Source organism: Stylophora pistillata, chromosome 7 (assembly GCF_964205215.1).
Source record: "Stylophora pistillata chromosome 7, jaStyPist1.2, whole genome shotgun sequence".
NCBI classification, from domain to species: Eukaryota; Metazoa; Cnidaria; class Anthozoa; order Scleractinia; family Pocilloporidae; genus Stylophora; species Stylophora pistillata.
Genome location: NC_142525.1, coordinates 11,711,392 through 11,726,871, shown reverse-complemented (window position 1 = coordinate 11,726,871; position 15,480 = coordinate 11,711,392). Strand labels below are relative to the sequence as shown.

General features: G+C 39.1%; 1 protein-coding gene across 1 annotated transcript; it reads left to right on the top strand.

Annotated features, from left to right (window-relative positions):
• The first annotated feature begins 15 nt into the window (after positions 1-15).
• Positions 16-13,761, top strand: LOC111345547 (putative serine protease K12H4.7). The gene is made up of 9 exons (XM_022952834.2): positions 16-591; positions 2,346-2,530; positions 3,424-3,607; positions 4,434-4,548; positions 9,338-9,539; positions 10,124-10,217; positions 10,862-10,979; positions 11,852-11,942; positions 12,405-13,761. Exons 1-9 carry the CDS (start codon positions 185-187, stop codon positions 12,518-12,520), a joined length of 1,512 nt encoding a protein of 503 aa, XP_022808569.2. The 5' UTR covers positions 16-184; the 3' UTR covers positions 12,521-13,761.
• The last annotated feature ends 1,719 nt before the right edge of the window (positions 13,762-15,480 follow it).

Here is a 15,480-nt window from a genome sequence, read left to right as displayed (position 1 = left end):
TGCGCTACACATAGTTGCGTGACACAAAGAAATCAAACGACGTGACACGATAAAGTTGGTAGTCTGGGGTAACGTCATGTCACACAGTCATAATGCTGCTGGCGCGCTCATGTGACATCCCTATGACAAGTCACCACGCTTTGATAGCTGATTTCACTTTTCGTTTGCAACAATCTCAGGCACCATGCTTTATATCTCGAATGCCTCGCTCTGCTTGATATTCATTGTTTTTCTTGGACTCACAAACTGCTCTCAAGCTTCGCTACGATTTCTTCGTGGCCGACCGAAAGGTGGAATGTTAGTTGCTCCTGCAGCAGAACACGTGAATCAAAAGCTTCCTGAAGCACATTGGTTTACTCAGAGGCTGGATCACTTTGATGACTCCAACACGAAAACTTGGCAGCAGAGGTTCTTTTATAACGATACCTTCCATACAAAACCAGGTGGACCGGTTTTCGTCATGATCGGTGGAGAAGGAACGGCGAACCCAATATGGCTGACTGTGGGTGATATGATGAAGAATGCGAAGAAGTTTGGTGCTTTTACTTTCCTTTTGGAGCATAGGTTTTACGGCGAGAGTCACCCAACAAGGTGAGTAAGCGAGGGAAGAAAGCGATTTACAGGATTGTGCACACTTTTGATTAACTTTAAATAAAGATACGTATGATGCACGATCCTCGCAGTAGAGAGCGCAATTTTATGCAATAGCGAAAATCAGACCTGAAGAAAATCAGGCCTGCACGGGATTCGAACCACTGACCTCTGCGATACTAGTGCAGCACTCTACCAATTGAGCTAACAAGCCAACTGGGAGCAGGCCGTTAAGTTGATTCGTAATAAACCCGTGATGATAAATCAGATACGATGAATATATGAAGTTCATATATTTTGAACTGCATATATTTATTGCATAAATAGCGCTCTCTACTGCGAGGATCGTGCATCATACGTATCTATAACCGCAGTTCAAAATATACGAACTTCATATATTCATCGTATTTAAATAAAGAGTGGAGTAGTTATTTACCAAGGACTTAACCCCATTGCACCCTAATATCAATATGCATATTCTCCATACTGTTCTCTACACATTTCCAAGGGCAGGACAAAGAGAACTAGTTGAACAATAAAATGCTTTTTAGTTGATGATCATTTCCTTTATTCTCCTGACCTTAATGTGTGTTTCAGGGGTGATATTTTAAGGAGAAATTAGATAGAAGTCACTTCAAGGGGTCTAAGGGTTAATTGGAACAAAATAACAGTCATGAAAAACACAAGAAAAGCAAAGAAATTATCCTGGTAGGCAGACTGCAATTGTAGCAGTTGCTAAAAAGAAGCCTGAAAAAAATTTAGATGTTGATGGGATTAAATTAAACTCATACTGCTAACTTTTCATTACTGACTAGCTAAGTGGCTAATGACATCTTTGATGTTACAACAATTTCAGTTTGTTTACTTGCCAAAACCATTAGCCAAAACTGAATTTCTACTAGTCTGTGGCTAGTGGGCTACTGTTAGTGTCGATCCCGAAATAAAAAGGAAGCTGAGACTTTTCTGATCCTGAAACATCAAGAGCAGGGTTTTTTAAACAAAATTTAGCAATCAATGTTTAACAAAACTGCATCCTAAACAATCCTTAATTTAGCTGGACCTTTTATCTGAACACTTATTTTGGTGAACAGTGTCAAGGAGGCCAAAAGCTTATAGTGGAAGGATAAATATTGAATTGAATCAACCCTGTTATATAGAAAGCCTGAGGCCCACTGATTGTGGTAAACCATGGTTTGGGTAAGACCTTGTGTAAGTAATCTGCGTTAAGAGACCAGAAGCTATGAGTACTGCTGCCACCTCCCTGGATAAGATGCTAGTCACATCACAGGTTAACCACCCACCCCTCCCCCACCTAGTATTTTATCTAGTGTAGGGAACAGTTACCTGATACCCATTTGTACCTCTGAGTGGAAAGAGACACTGCGAGTAAAATCTTTCACCCAATTAAACACAATGCAATAACTTGAAAAGAAAGCCCATCTGGACATTTCTATCTATATGTATGTAAATCAAACACTGACTTTTAGAAACCATGTTTCCTGACATCACAACATAAGTTACAGCTTACAATTACAAGCTTGTGTGGGGAAATTGGGCAAGCCTGAAGTCCTCATTTGGTTTTATTAAAAGCAGGCCTTCAGCATGTAGCTTGTGGGCCATGGTTTCTATGAGTGCCCTTACTGCCTGAAAACTAAGGGTATGCCCTCCCTTTTTTTGGCTTTGGTTAATTTTGCCCTGACCAGAAAAATTACCTAACGACCCACTAATGTAAATTTTTCTTCTACTTTTCCTAGCGATATGAGTGATTCAAGCCTTAAGTATCTAAATAGTGAACAAGCATTAGCTGATTTGGCAACATTTTGTCAATCAATGGCTGTAAAGTTTAACCTGACAAACAGCAAGTGGATATCATTTGGTGGCTCATACCCTGGGTCATTATCAGCTTGGTATAGACTCAAGTATCCACATCTGGTGCAGGGTGGGTAGACTGTGTCACTATTGTGACTGATAAATTTATATAAAGTTGAACCTCTCCACAATGGCCACCTTGAGGAGAGAAGGAAATGGTTGGTGTGGAGAGGTGGCTATTGTAAGAGGGGTTCAAATGAATGTATGGACAGCCCAACAAGACCTAAAAAAAGTGGCCATCGTGGAGAGGCGGTCATTGTATATAAAGGTGGCCATTAATGGAGGTTTAACTGTAGTAATGCCATTTGCTAATTAAAACTAATCACATGGAAAAGTTTACATTGCACTAAACATTGGCAAACTAGAAGAAGCTTGTGATAACAATGGATCAAGTTACTGGTAATTCATGTTTTCACAAGTCTCTGAACGTTTACAAAGCTTATCAAAAAGAAAACTATAACAAAATTCCTGACAATGGTTGGTTTCTAAAGGTTTGTTAGAAAAAAAGTTGTTAATAGTTTTTATAAAAATAATTGTCACAAATATGCATATAAGTCTGAAACATCGCTGTCATTTTTACTTATCCTCATCTAAACTTACCCATTGAATAAAGGCTGATAGTTTCTAAAGAAACTGTTTGGGGCTGCATCGGTGGGGGTAACAAAATATTTTGAATATATCAACAAAGTTGAAATGGTAAATTGGCCTGACGAAATTTGCTCCGGCGAAGGGCTATCGCTGGAAACGTCAGCTTTTGTAATCATTACAGTGGCCAATTTACCATTTCAACTTTGTTGATATATCCAAATTATAAACTTACCCATTGACCAATAGGAACAGGCATAGTCCCTCGGTTAGTTATTTAAACAAGTTAAATGTTCTCCTCGTATTCTATTCAGTTGATGAATTTTAACAAGTAGTTTTATTAGTATCTTTGTCATTTCTATTCCATTTTCTTTTTAGGAGCTGTAGCCTCAAGTGCTCCTGTCTTTGCAACAGTTAATTTTCCACAATATATGGATGTTGTTACTGCCTCACTTGCAACAACTGGACCAGACTGTGTGAGAAATATTGATAATGCTACAAAAACAATGCAGGCTTTACTGACCACCGAGGAAGGTGCAAAACAACTCACAGAGCTATTTGAGTGAGTAAATTCCAGACATTTGATCATGTGTCACATATGCAGGGCTCAACACTAACAGTAGCCAACTAGCCACAAACTAGTAGATATTCAGTTTTGTCTACTATGCTTTTCAATTTCCACTGGCCAGTTTGGCTAGTAAACAAACTGAAATTGTTGTAACATCTAAGTTGTTACTAGCCACTTGGCTAGTAAGTTGAACATGCTTAATCATCTTCCAGGCAATTTCACATTACCAAAACACTGCTGGATCACACCTTAACATTGTGCAAATTAAGGAAATGGTCCACAACCTAAGAAGCTTTAATTGCTAAACAAATCCTCTTAGTCAAAACCAAAGAAATGTATAGAGAACAGTATGGGGAATATGTATTCTGATGTCAGGGTGTATAGGTTTAAGTGTGCAGAGGTGTTCTAATGCTCAAAGTGGAGGGAATAAGAAATGTTTTCTGATAGTTCTCTCAAACTCTTGTTGTTCGAACTACGAAAAATCAAGTGGAAGTGACTGTAAGACATTCCAAACTGCCATGTCAAACATTTACACTGAAATAAAGAAATCTCTTACATATATGTTTGTACTACAGGTAACTTTTGATTAAAACTTATCAAAAGCTTCTCAGTCCTTTGTTTTGAGTTATTTTTGACACAGTCAACAACACTCGTTGTCTTGTATATTTTGCTATAACTTTGAATTCTCTGTTTTGTTTATCCCCTCCCAATGAGCGACAGTACAGTGATCATACGGCGTATTTCTTTATCAATCAAGAAACTCCTGATGACCCCATAAACTGTATTTAACCATCCTAATTGATTATTCTTTTATTCATAGGCTCTGTGGACCACTTGACAAAGACAGTGTCAATGATGTGGCAACTTTTGCAAATGACTTGTCGGGAAATTTTGCTGGTGTTGTTCAATACAACAAGGATAACAGAGCATTTGAGGTTAGCAAAACTGATTAATAGAAATATTGATTCTCTGTACTCCCCTTCGTACACATCGTTTTTGTTTATTCTGAGAATTTAGTGTTAGTAAATCAAGTTACATCTCTCCTTTGATACTTTCCTCTGTTGTCATGACCCATTTGGGGTAACCCTTCACACCCTAACATCAGTATGCATATTCTCCATACTGTTCTCTAAACATTTCCTGAGGTGCTGACAAGGAAAATTGGTTTAACAATCAAGAGCTTCGTTAGTTGGTGATCATTTCCTTTATTCTCGTGACCTTAATGTGTGATTCAGGGGTGATATTGTAAGGAGAAATTAGATGCTGGTCTCTCCCAGGTATCAAAGGGTTAATGTCCCAATCAATTCAAAGCTTTAACATCCTCCCTTCCGGGCAACCCAAGGGGATTTTGACCGTTGTCCGTACAGGGGACGGGGAATTTGAACCAGCCTTAGTTGGGTGAGGCATTTGAACCGGAGGTGTCAAGTCTTTTCAGCGGAATAGACCGGTTCACGCTCTTGAGTGCATGCTGGGTAATTAGGGCAAGCAAATCCAAAATGGCGGATACGAACAACACTCTTTTGCTCGATCTGAATACTTATAGTTCAATATAGAAGTCACAGCTACATTTTGAGCTCTTTATGTTATTGCCATCTCGCTCAAAAGTCGTTGACAGTTCAATATCCCAACAACACGATCATGGCCACGCACCTCGAAGATTTTTTGGAACTTTCATGTGGGGAATTGCAGTTTTATCTTAAACAGCGAGGTTTGCCCTCTGGAGGGACACACTCGGATCTTGCTGCTCGTGCTTTGGTAGCTTTTGAACATAAAACGCCTATTCGAGATTCGGCCGAAAGCCAAGCCAAGTCACTACAAAATGAACATGTAGAACTACTACGCACATGCGGTATAAAGGATCCGTTATCCATGGTCGATTGGGAGGACTGTGTAACAAAGTGGCCGCATACAAACATTGGTCAAATATTCTCGTTTATACTTGGAAAAAAAGCTTTCGACACTGACTATATTGGTCAATATAAAATCAGAAAAGCGTATTCATACTTTAAAAGTGGTTTTGTGCACACTGTATACTCAAAAACAATTCATGGACAAGACAAAGTTCTGTTGTTTGCATCTGTCACTCCATCTCAAAGAATTCGCGAAGAACCTCATAAAGTGTGGATAATTTGTAAATCTCCCGGTGAAATTCTTGGGGCATATTGTAGCTGTACAGCTGGATACAGTCAGTGCTGTAATCATGTCATAGCCCTTTTATATAAAGTTGAGTTTGCCAACCAGAAAGGTTTCACAGATCCTTCCTGCACAGATAAGGCATGTGTGTGGAATAATACTAGCAAGAAAGACATCCAACCCATGAAATTAAAGGACATGGTGTTCCAAAGCCACAAGGTAGTCAAAGAAAACCCAAGTTATGCTATTAATAGCAAGGAAAAACAGAACTTTGATCCTCGGCCAGAATCCTTGAGGGTTGTTACCGAAGAAAGCAAGCAAAAGTTTCTAGCTTCTCTTCGAAACATAAATCCTGATGCTGTCATCCATATTTCATATGCACCACCAACTTCTGATGATGTTCCCCCATCACTACAAATTATAGCTGATGATATATCCTCTAAAAACAATGGTGTAGATGCTGATGAATTAGTGAGACAATTTCTGGAACAATTATCTTTCAATGACAGTAGCATTAAAGAATTAGAAAAGGCCACAAGGGATCAGGCTAACTCCAGTATATGGAAAGAGCAAAGAAAAGGTAGAATAACTGCATCTCATTTTCATGAAGTATACACAAAGACAAAAACAATTCTTAGAAAAAGAAAGCCAAATTGCAAAGTAACACCTCTTCTTGAGCGAATTTTAGATTGTACCGATCTGTCAATGATACCTGCCATTAAATGGGGAAGAGAACATGAGAGAGATGCTGCTGCATCATTCTTTGCACAAGAATCCAAAAAACACAAAAATGCAAAGCTTCAGACTTGTGGCTTGTTTATATCTAAAACTTACCCTTTTGTGGGAGCTACCCCAGATGGTATTTTTCACTGCGATTGCTGTGGTCATTCTTGTATTGAGTATAAATGTCCATACTCACTTGCAGACATGAAATTTGATGAGCATTGGAACAATACAACTTATCTAGAATTAGTGAATGGGAATATCATGCTCAAGAGAACCCACAGTTATTATTACCAGATACAAGGACAAATGGCCCTAACAGGATGTCCTAAAACCTTTTTTGTTGTTTGGACTCCACTTAGTGGTGCTCATATTGAAATTATTGAGTTTGATTTAAAACTGTGGCAAGATATCATACCAAATCTAACAATTTTTTTCAAGACTTATGTTGCTAGGGTGTTGCTAGGTACTAGGCCTATTTATTATTGTGCTGTCTGTGAAAAACCCTGTCTTGAGCCAGATGAAATTGAATGTGATGATGAAAACAGTGTTCAGTGTGAATGTTGTATGCTATGGTTTCACTGGGCCTGCTCAAATTTTGAACAAGAATCAACATTCATTTGCAGATTTTGCAATGAACAAGCAATAGATAATGATTAAAATTATAGAGTGGAAGCAATATGACCTCAACAAACTACTAAATAGTACAAAATAGTGCGGATGAAACCAAAACATTATAGTATTTAGTATTACTAAAGTTTCAAAGTTATTGTTTGAACATTGTTGTAGCTATATACAAACATGTTTGTGTAATTCCATAAAGGAATTGTATTCTAGAAGATGTGTAAATAAACTTGACTACCATAGCTTATAACCTGTGAGAAAATTGAATGGGAACATTTTGGACTGGTACAAAATGCAAACATAATTGATGAAATGAAATCTATGTACTCAAAGGCTTTTTCATATTACATATTGCTGCACAAATGATGATTATGTCATCCAAATGGGAAAGAATGCTAATGGGAATTTCTTGCTTTAACATAGCAAAGTCTTTAATTCGCTTGATAGCCTGCTCGACATAAATCCGTACATTAGCAATAAGTGATGTGTTCCTAACATCAGCACCTGACATCTGGAGATTGGAATGCTTGGAGGGTGGAATTGTTAGAGAACATTGGTAGTATGCTAACAGGTCATGAATCTTGAATCCCCTGTCTGCCATAACTTGGTCATGTGGCTGAAGATAGTTTAAGAAACCACTGTTTTCTACAATAAAAACATCAGATGACCTCCCACTGAAGGTCTCAGAGACAAATGATATGTGGCCATTTGGTGTTATCCCTATCAAAAACTTTAACGTGTAGTGTTGTTTGTAATTTGACCAACACATTGCCGCATTCTCTAAGCTTGATGGGGTTTCAGAGAATAGTTCTGTGCAGTCAATGATGACTCTACACTTTCTGTAATATCGTCGAAACATATCAGGCATATTTCTTTGAATTAAATACCTATCTGGCCAGGAAATCATCCACTTTAATTCTTTAGACATCAGCTTAACCCAAGTGGTAAAGACAGAGCTGACAGTCGCCTCGGAAACTTTGAACCTTAAAGCCAGATCAAATACAAAGAGTCCTAGCTTGATTCGCATCATGGTTAGCAAAAACTCTTGCTCCAAGGTTAGAGCTCTCTGTACATTATTTGACCTGGGCTTGGTGGTGTCCTTCAAAGCACTTTCTTTGTCTCCTTTCCAGTAGTGCATACACATGGCTTTTTCAAAGAGTGTATTAAACATCAATTGAAATGTTTCTACGTTAGGGAATCCAGTGAAACGCTGGACATCTTGCTCTGTTGTTAAATCAGCAAACTTCATACTTCCGTATGTTAGCGGATTTATTATCAAGCATTGAGTTCCTTCTTCTTTGAAGCTTGAGTTATTGGATGCCTCAGCAGTAGAGACAACTTCGTGTCTTGCCACAAGCTTTCTTTTCTTGGGTGAAGGTTTGTTAGAGTCACTTGGCACCATATACAAAGTTGGAGTTGGTGAGGAGTACGTTGGCTTTCCATATTGAAAGTGATTCGAACAAACAGTCTTGTAGTTGCCGGGTTCGAATCCAACAAGTCCTTTGGATATGCTGGCAATCCATTGGGCTCTTTTCTTTGGATCCTTCGGAATAAAATGCCAGCGAAGATTTTCGACATGTGACCGTTTCACTATCTTTTTTGGATATCTTGAGTCGTTGTTACAACCTCCAACACAACATCGGTAGTTAACCATTATATATCTTATTTTTTGACGCATTAAAATCGAAAATACAGAGCTCAAAATGTAGCTGTGACTTTTATCTTGAACTGTGAATACTAAAAATTGCGACCAGTTCTGAAACAAAGCCGATATTCATTAAGTATTCAGATCAAGCAAAAGAGTGTAGCCGAGCGTGTCCGCCATTTTGGATTTGCTTGCCCTAATTACCCAGCATGCACTCAAGAGCGTGAACCGGTCTATACACGTGTTTTACATGTAATTCAGGAGTTTAAAGATAAAGAGTCTGTTTTCGTGAGCGAATGGCTTAGAAAAACAATCGTCACATCATAGAATAATGTTTCCAAGCGAGAAACCCAACAACAGCGCCAAAAACTATTACGTGACTTTCCTAAATTCAACAACATTGGTTGATCGCACAAAGAATCGTTCAATATTGAGTGGGCATATGAACGTAATTTTGGCTTGGGAGGGGGGGGGGAGGGAGGGGCACGGGATGTTGAAGATTACAACGCACCATAGATCGGTGTAAGTTAACAGATGTAAAACTTTTACCCGCATGAGTGACGAATGTAATAATTTTACCATGATGTTTTTTTTTAAAGGGTGCCACCGGTACTAACATTACAATAAGCACATTGTGTGGCATCATGAACGATGAAGACATTGGAGCTCCATTGGAACGTTATGCTAAAGTGAACTCCTTAATGCTTCATACTTACGGTGAACAGTGCCTTGATTCAAGCTACAAGAACTTAATAGCAGCTTTACAGAACACATCATGGAGCAGCAGTGCATCTGAAGGAGGTAAATTCATCATAATATTGCGTAATATTCTCCTTACTGTACAGATTTATTCGGCGCTCTAAGCTGCACCTTTTTTGGTCGCCATGGCGAGGGGGAAAAATGGCGACTAAAAATTTGCAGCGAAAGTCGCCCCATTGCCGAACTGTATTCGGCGGTCGTATTTAAAGCTGTAACGTTCTCATTGCTTAATGTTTATAGGCTTAAGGTAAGTGAGATATGCGTTTGCATAATATCTTCGATGTCTTTTTAATTTTTTTCCAGCAAGGAAAGTTAGGGAAGATGTCATTTTGGTGGGAAAAACTGTGGTAGCCGCGTTGATGGTCGCCATTTAAACGACTTACAATCTGTTTTTCTTGGCTACATGCATGTCCTACGAGTTTATACTACGAGTTATAACGAGCAATATTTATGTTTCTGGCGACTTCGTAATGCTTGCGTTTTAACATGGAGAGCGAAGTGGGGACCTTCAAACACATCCGACAACAGCACACGACATTTTGTATGTTTACGCACTTTCCCTTTCAGAGAAGAATGTTTACAACAGTTATGTTCCGGTGGTAAGAGCTTTTTTTGTTTTTAACCAGGTCGCCAATGGATGTATCAAACATGCACAGAGTTTGGATTTTATCAGACTTCAGACTCTGAGAAGCAGCCGTTTGGAGATCTATTCCCTTTGAAGTATGTACATGATGGCAATACAGCATTTACCAAAAAAAAAAAAAAAAAAAAATACAAACAAACAAAGATAAACATCATATCAAGACAGAATCGTTGTGTGCTTGAAGAAATTCCACACAACGCTCCTGAATGTCCTGGCGTCCGAATAATGAGTGCTAATTGATAATGTAGTGATTTATTTTCAATTGCGTGTCGAAAGTTATTCCACATTGTATTGGTTTCGCTCTCTGATTTGTCCGAGAAACTCGCACCACTCTACCAACCAAACAGATGCAAAACTTAAGCCAATCACGACTTAGTTGCTCGCGTTTTCCCGCTTTAAGAAGTTTGCTTGCTTTTACTTGTGTTCTCGCTGGCTTTTAAAGGGTTTTTTCTATTCATACGATTGCTCTTTGCGATAGCGTTGGCTTTGGTGTATACAATGGAAAAGCACTCTATAAAGTCTGTCTCTAAGAAATACCTTTTTCGATCAGAACTATTCATGTATTAAAGACGCCGAACGCTGTTGTCCAGCAAAACATAACTTTAACTGTTCTGTTGTTTTTCTATTGGACGTATATCATTTCAGAACTGACATAACATCGCCCATTCATCTTTAAAAACTGTCTTAATTATGACTTATGTTCTTAATGTTTTTTACCAAGGTATTCAATTCAACAATGCATGGATATTTATGGTGCCCAGTTTAACGAAGAGAACATCCAAAGCGGTGTCACTCAGACAAATACTAACTACGGAGGATATGGTATTGCGTCTAGTAAGGTCAGTTGATATTCAACTCAGAACAGTTGGAATCTCGCGCGTACATACATTTTATTTACAGGGCGTGAGGTCCTTATGGGGAAAAATTGACCTGAGGTTGAAAAGGGGGGGGGGGGGGAGAAAGAACCGCCTTCCTAGTTAGCTCAATGAATAGAGCGCTGGACTGTTGTGCGGGAGGTCGAGGGTTCGAGCCCCGGCCGGACCAACACTCAGGGTCTTAAAATAATTCCCACGTGCTCACAAAGCACCTGAGACCAAAGAAAGTAGAGTGAGCGTGATTTTCAGCGCTCTCATCCTAATCCATTTTCCTTAGCAGTTATATTACCCGAGGATGTTTACAACTACCTTTGCAACAGGTTTTATTAGCCGTATTCGCAACAGCGGCCCGTGGGCCGTATCGTAAAAAGCTAGACCGGTCACGAGCGCGCGGTTAGCCAATCAGATTAGCTCAGATGCTTGAATAATTTTCCTATGCGTCACGCGTACCACAAAGAAACTAAGACTCGTTTTACTGCATTCTAAAAGTGGGCCATGGTAAATGTTATCGAAGAAAAATCTTAAATTCCATGTCCAAAGCAGTCCGGGATTGTGACAATTATGCCCTGGAGGATGTGGTGGCCTGACGGTTGCCGCCTTGGATTCCTAGTCGAGGAATCCGCGTTTGGGACCCCATCGAGCCATTTTTTATGTTTTTTCCCAACGATTGTTCAACTAGAGGCTACTCGAAAACGTAACAGTTATTTAGCCTCCAGACTCTTCATTTGAACAATTTCTCACTATGTTATAAGTAGAAATAGTATTTTTCTGTACTGTAAATCTGTAATGTGCAAGAGGGAATGATTCAATGTAAAGTCTACAGTAAATATTTTCAGATTGTTTTCCCTAATGGCTCCATCGATCCATGGCATGCACTTGGTATTATAAAAGATGTGTCTGCCACAGAACAGGCCGTTTTTATTGAAGGTAAGTGAGAGAAGGTGCAATATACATTTGCCAATTTTATTTTGTGATGATTCTTCATGGTTTTTCGAAAACGGATCTTCAAGATTTCCCTTCATTGTGGTGGAGATCGCGTTTACATCAGTTTTTGTTTAGCTGGCTGGATAGCTGAGTGTTCCAGTTTGAGAGCACCAAAAAAAAAACAGCCAGCTACACAGGCTTTTCTTTTTTTCTATCCAAAGTATACGCTATTAAAAACTGAAAGAGGAGAAAAATCAATTCGTGATATTTTATACTTGGAAGTTTGGGAATTAAAAGCCGGAGGATGTCGTTACAAAATACTTTATACCTTTGGCGGCGACGGATTCCCCTGCTTCCTCCCTACCCCCCCCCCCCCTCCCTCTCCCCTCCCCAAGGCGATCGATAATGAGTGTTCCCTTATGTTAATGTCACTAAATTATTGTCATCATTTCTTTGTTTTTCAAGGTACAGCTCACTGCGCCAACATGTACCCAGCTATTCCGTCAGACCCCCCTCAGCTGGTGCAAGCCAGAGAACAAATTCAGCGACACATCATGATGTGGCTGCAAGCGGATTCCTGAATGAATCGATTCGCCACCTCAACATAATTCAAGTCGTTAAGACTTTAAAACTGATTAATAGGTAGAAGGAAATCTTTAAAATATTAGGTAAGAAGTCGAAGGAGCCCTCATAGAGGTATAATTCGCGAAAGGGTGGTAGTAAGTGGAGGAATGAACTTGGAATGTAAATGATAACCTTGAAAATCATTTGATTTTACGGACATTTTTAAAGGCAAATGAATAATGAAATTCTCTTTTGGAATGCTTTATCTTGTTGGAGAGAAACGCTACTGCTGCTCTGTTTTCCCCAACAATCATTTGTGATCCGATGTAGTAGCTCTTCCATCTGAACAACTATAAAAAATTGTGTTTGGATTCACTTGCTATTTTACAAGTACTTAGTGTTTTCAGGGACGAGGCAATGAAGATTATTTTTTAATTTGAAGTTGCTAGCCGAGTAAGAATAAGTTGTTTTACTCCATCTTCGAGAAAAATACTGTTTGTATCAGTTTTAACATAGATATTGTCTGACACTTAAAACCCCTCCTGGCTCTGAATTTCCTAACATTGAAGTTTTTATGTTTTTGATAAATTGTGACTAGTAAGGTAGTTTTTCGTCAGGAATAGACTTTAGGTTGCAGGCGATTCAATACCTTTTTCCATCAGCGGCTGCCGATGGTTTAATTGGCGGTCGGGTCGAAAGGCGTAATTCAAACACGAGACCCTGTTCTCAGGCTCTGGTTTTTCTTCCCGTACCCCTTCTCCCTCGCTTTGTCACTCGTCCCAGATCTTCCACCCGTCCAATATGGCGGCCGAATCTTGGCCGCGCTGAATCCACAAACTACCGCCTGCAAATAGACTCAGGCTGAACAGACGGTGCTGAGAGATTTTACAGGCAGCAGTGGGTCAGCGGTAACCAGCTTCTGTTGAAACCTCTGGTGGTGGTAGAGGAAAGAGTTACACAAGATTAGTTTTGAAAGGTAAGCTTACACTTGCCATCTACAATTTTTCAACAGGAAGACCTAAAGTGGATAGGATAGGATAGGATAGAATAGGATAGAATAGGATAGGATAGGATAGGATAGGATAGGATAACTATTTATACACGGTTTTTCCATCAGTTCATTTTATTCTATACTAGAAACCTTTCTATCTAATCTACAAACCTATCTATCTAATCGTATTCCTATCTAACTACAATAATAATTTGATGATAACAATTCAAATAAAAGAAAGAAATAAAAAATTCTGCTTTTCATGGAGGCCGTGTCTAGAATTTACTTAAAATTAAGATCTTTCTTTAAACTGTGGCAATTTAATTTAGATTTGAAATCGGCATCTCACTCCATTTAATGTTTTAATTAAAGTTTATAATAGCCTTATTCAACCACATTTTGATTATTGCAACGTCGTGTGGGGAAACTGTAACAAAGGCTGCAAAATCGGGCAGCTCGACACCTAATGTCAGTGAGCTATGATAGTAATTTGGATGATTTGTTCCGGGCGGTAGGGTGACGAAGACTCTACTATCAAAGATTGGAACAGAACATGTCATCCCAAGGTTGGGCTAAGATATCCGCATAAAAATTTGCGCTATTAAAATGTTTAAAATGTCTATATGTGCCAGTCGAAAAGCAATTTATAGTGTGTGAATTTCTTAATTAAATTTTGACACGCACTCGATACACATGGTATCAATGTTACTATAAATGTATCTCGCAATTAGAACGTGCGCTATGATTGGTCTAGATTACGAGCAGTCCCTCCTTTTCGGCGAGGTCGGTCGCTCGAGTAAAAAAAAAAATTGGTGAACAATAATTGATTTAGCGTGCCGCGGGAACCTCTTGAAGTGACGCTCGCTTATCAAGTATACTAGTTTATCATTAGAATGACCAAGAAATCAACTCTCAACGCTTCGTGCCCCTTAGGGAAATTCTCCTTTTGCGACCTTCCCTTAGACGGAAAGGTTCGCTTGTCGCAGATGTGGCTCTAACAGATTCGTAAGGCGATCTCACGAACCAACGGTATATCAGCAAGATTAAATCGCACTGCAATTATACCGTTAATTCAACTGGATATGTAGTCAAATCGATTCCTCGACTCCCTTTGTCACAGGAAAAAGGAAGGGAGTTTGACTTCGATTTTGCGCACACAATACCTGCTGTGCTGACATGGAGATTGGTGGGATTAGAAACTTGACTCCTTAACCTTTTAATTCCCACAAGTGACCAAGACAGAGTTTCTCCTTACAATATCAACTCATTATCTAGCAGACAAGTGATGAGAATAAAGTAAAATATTTATCCGGGGATTATTAGTTGATCTAATACCAAAATAATAAGAATCCTAGGGCAGACAGTGAGAAGAATTACTAATGACATCTTGGGAGTAAAATGGTTAAATAACTGAGCTGAGTAAGGTCAGACTCGCTGGCTTTTGACTGTAAATACCACGTCGCCAACCAACCTGGAAAAAAGACTGCCACATGTTTAAAGCTTTTAATGACATTTAAGCATCAGTCATTAGTCGCGAGGCAAAGCGTGCTTCATTAATAGACTGGTCTTAGACTTTCGAACGTTGTTATTGTCTGTTTAGACTCTGACTGAGGGTCGCCTTACAGGACTCCAGATGTGATTATAAAGTATATGTTGTGCCTAGTATTGCAGTAAATGGCCGTAGATGTCGAAAATCGTTAAAAAATTTCCGCCAAATGTCAAGGTGAAATTTTGTAAGATACGCCTCTTCTTCTTTGCACTCTGTATGTTCCAGAAGATGGAGGACGAATGTAGCTCAAAACTCCAAGTAAACTGGTGGTTAAATTTTCAAAAGTAAAGCCAGTTATTTTTTATTTGCTAAAACTCTTGTTGTCCAAAATTTGGGTGTTCTCCAAATACCCGAGGAAGGTATACAGGAAAGGATTGAGCTCCAACCCCTGAGGTTGTCAGTACACAGGTGGACTATTTGGCAGTTTACTAATGCGA

Bases quoted from the DNA above. Each gene is read 5' to 3' on its own strand.
- LOC111345547 (XM_022952834.2), top strand. From the start codon at position 185: ATGCTTTATATCTCGAATGCCTCGCTCTGCTTGATATTCATTGTTTTT. The intron at 3,608-4,433 runs GTGAGTAAATTC...TTTTATTCATAG, and splicing joins CAACTCACAGAGCTATTTGA to GCTCTGTGGACCACTTGACA. The intron at 4,549-9,337 runs GTTAGCAAAACT...TTTTTTTTAAAG, and splicing joins AGGATAACAGAGCATTTGAG to GGTGCCACCGGTACTAACAT.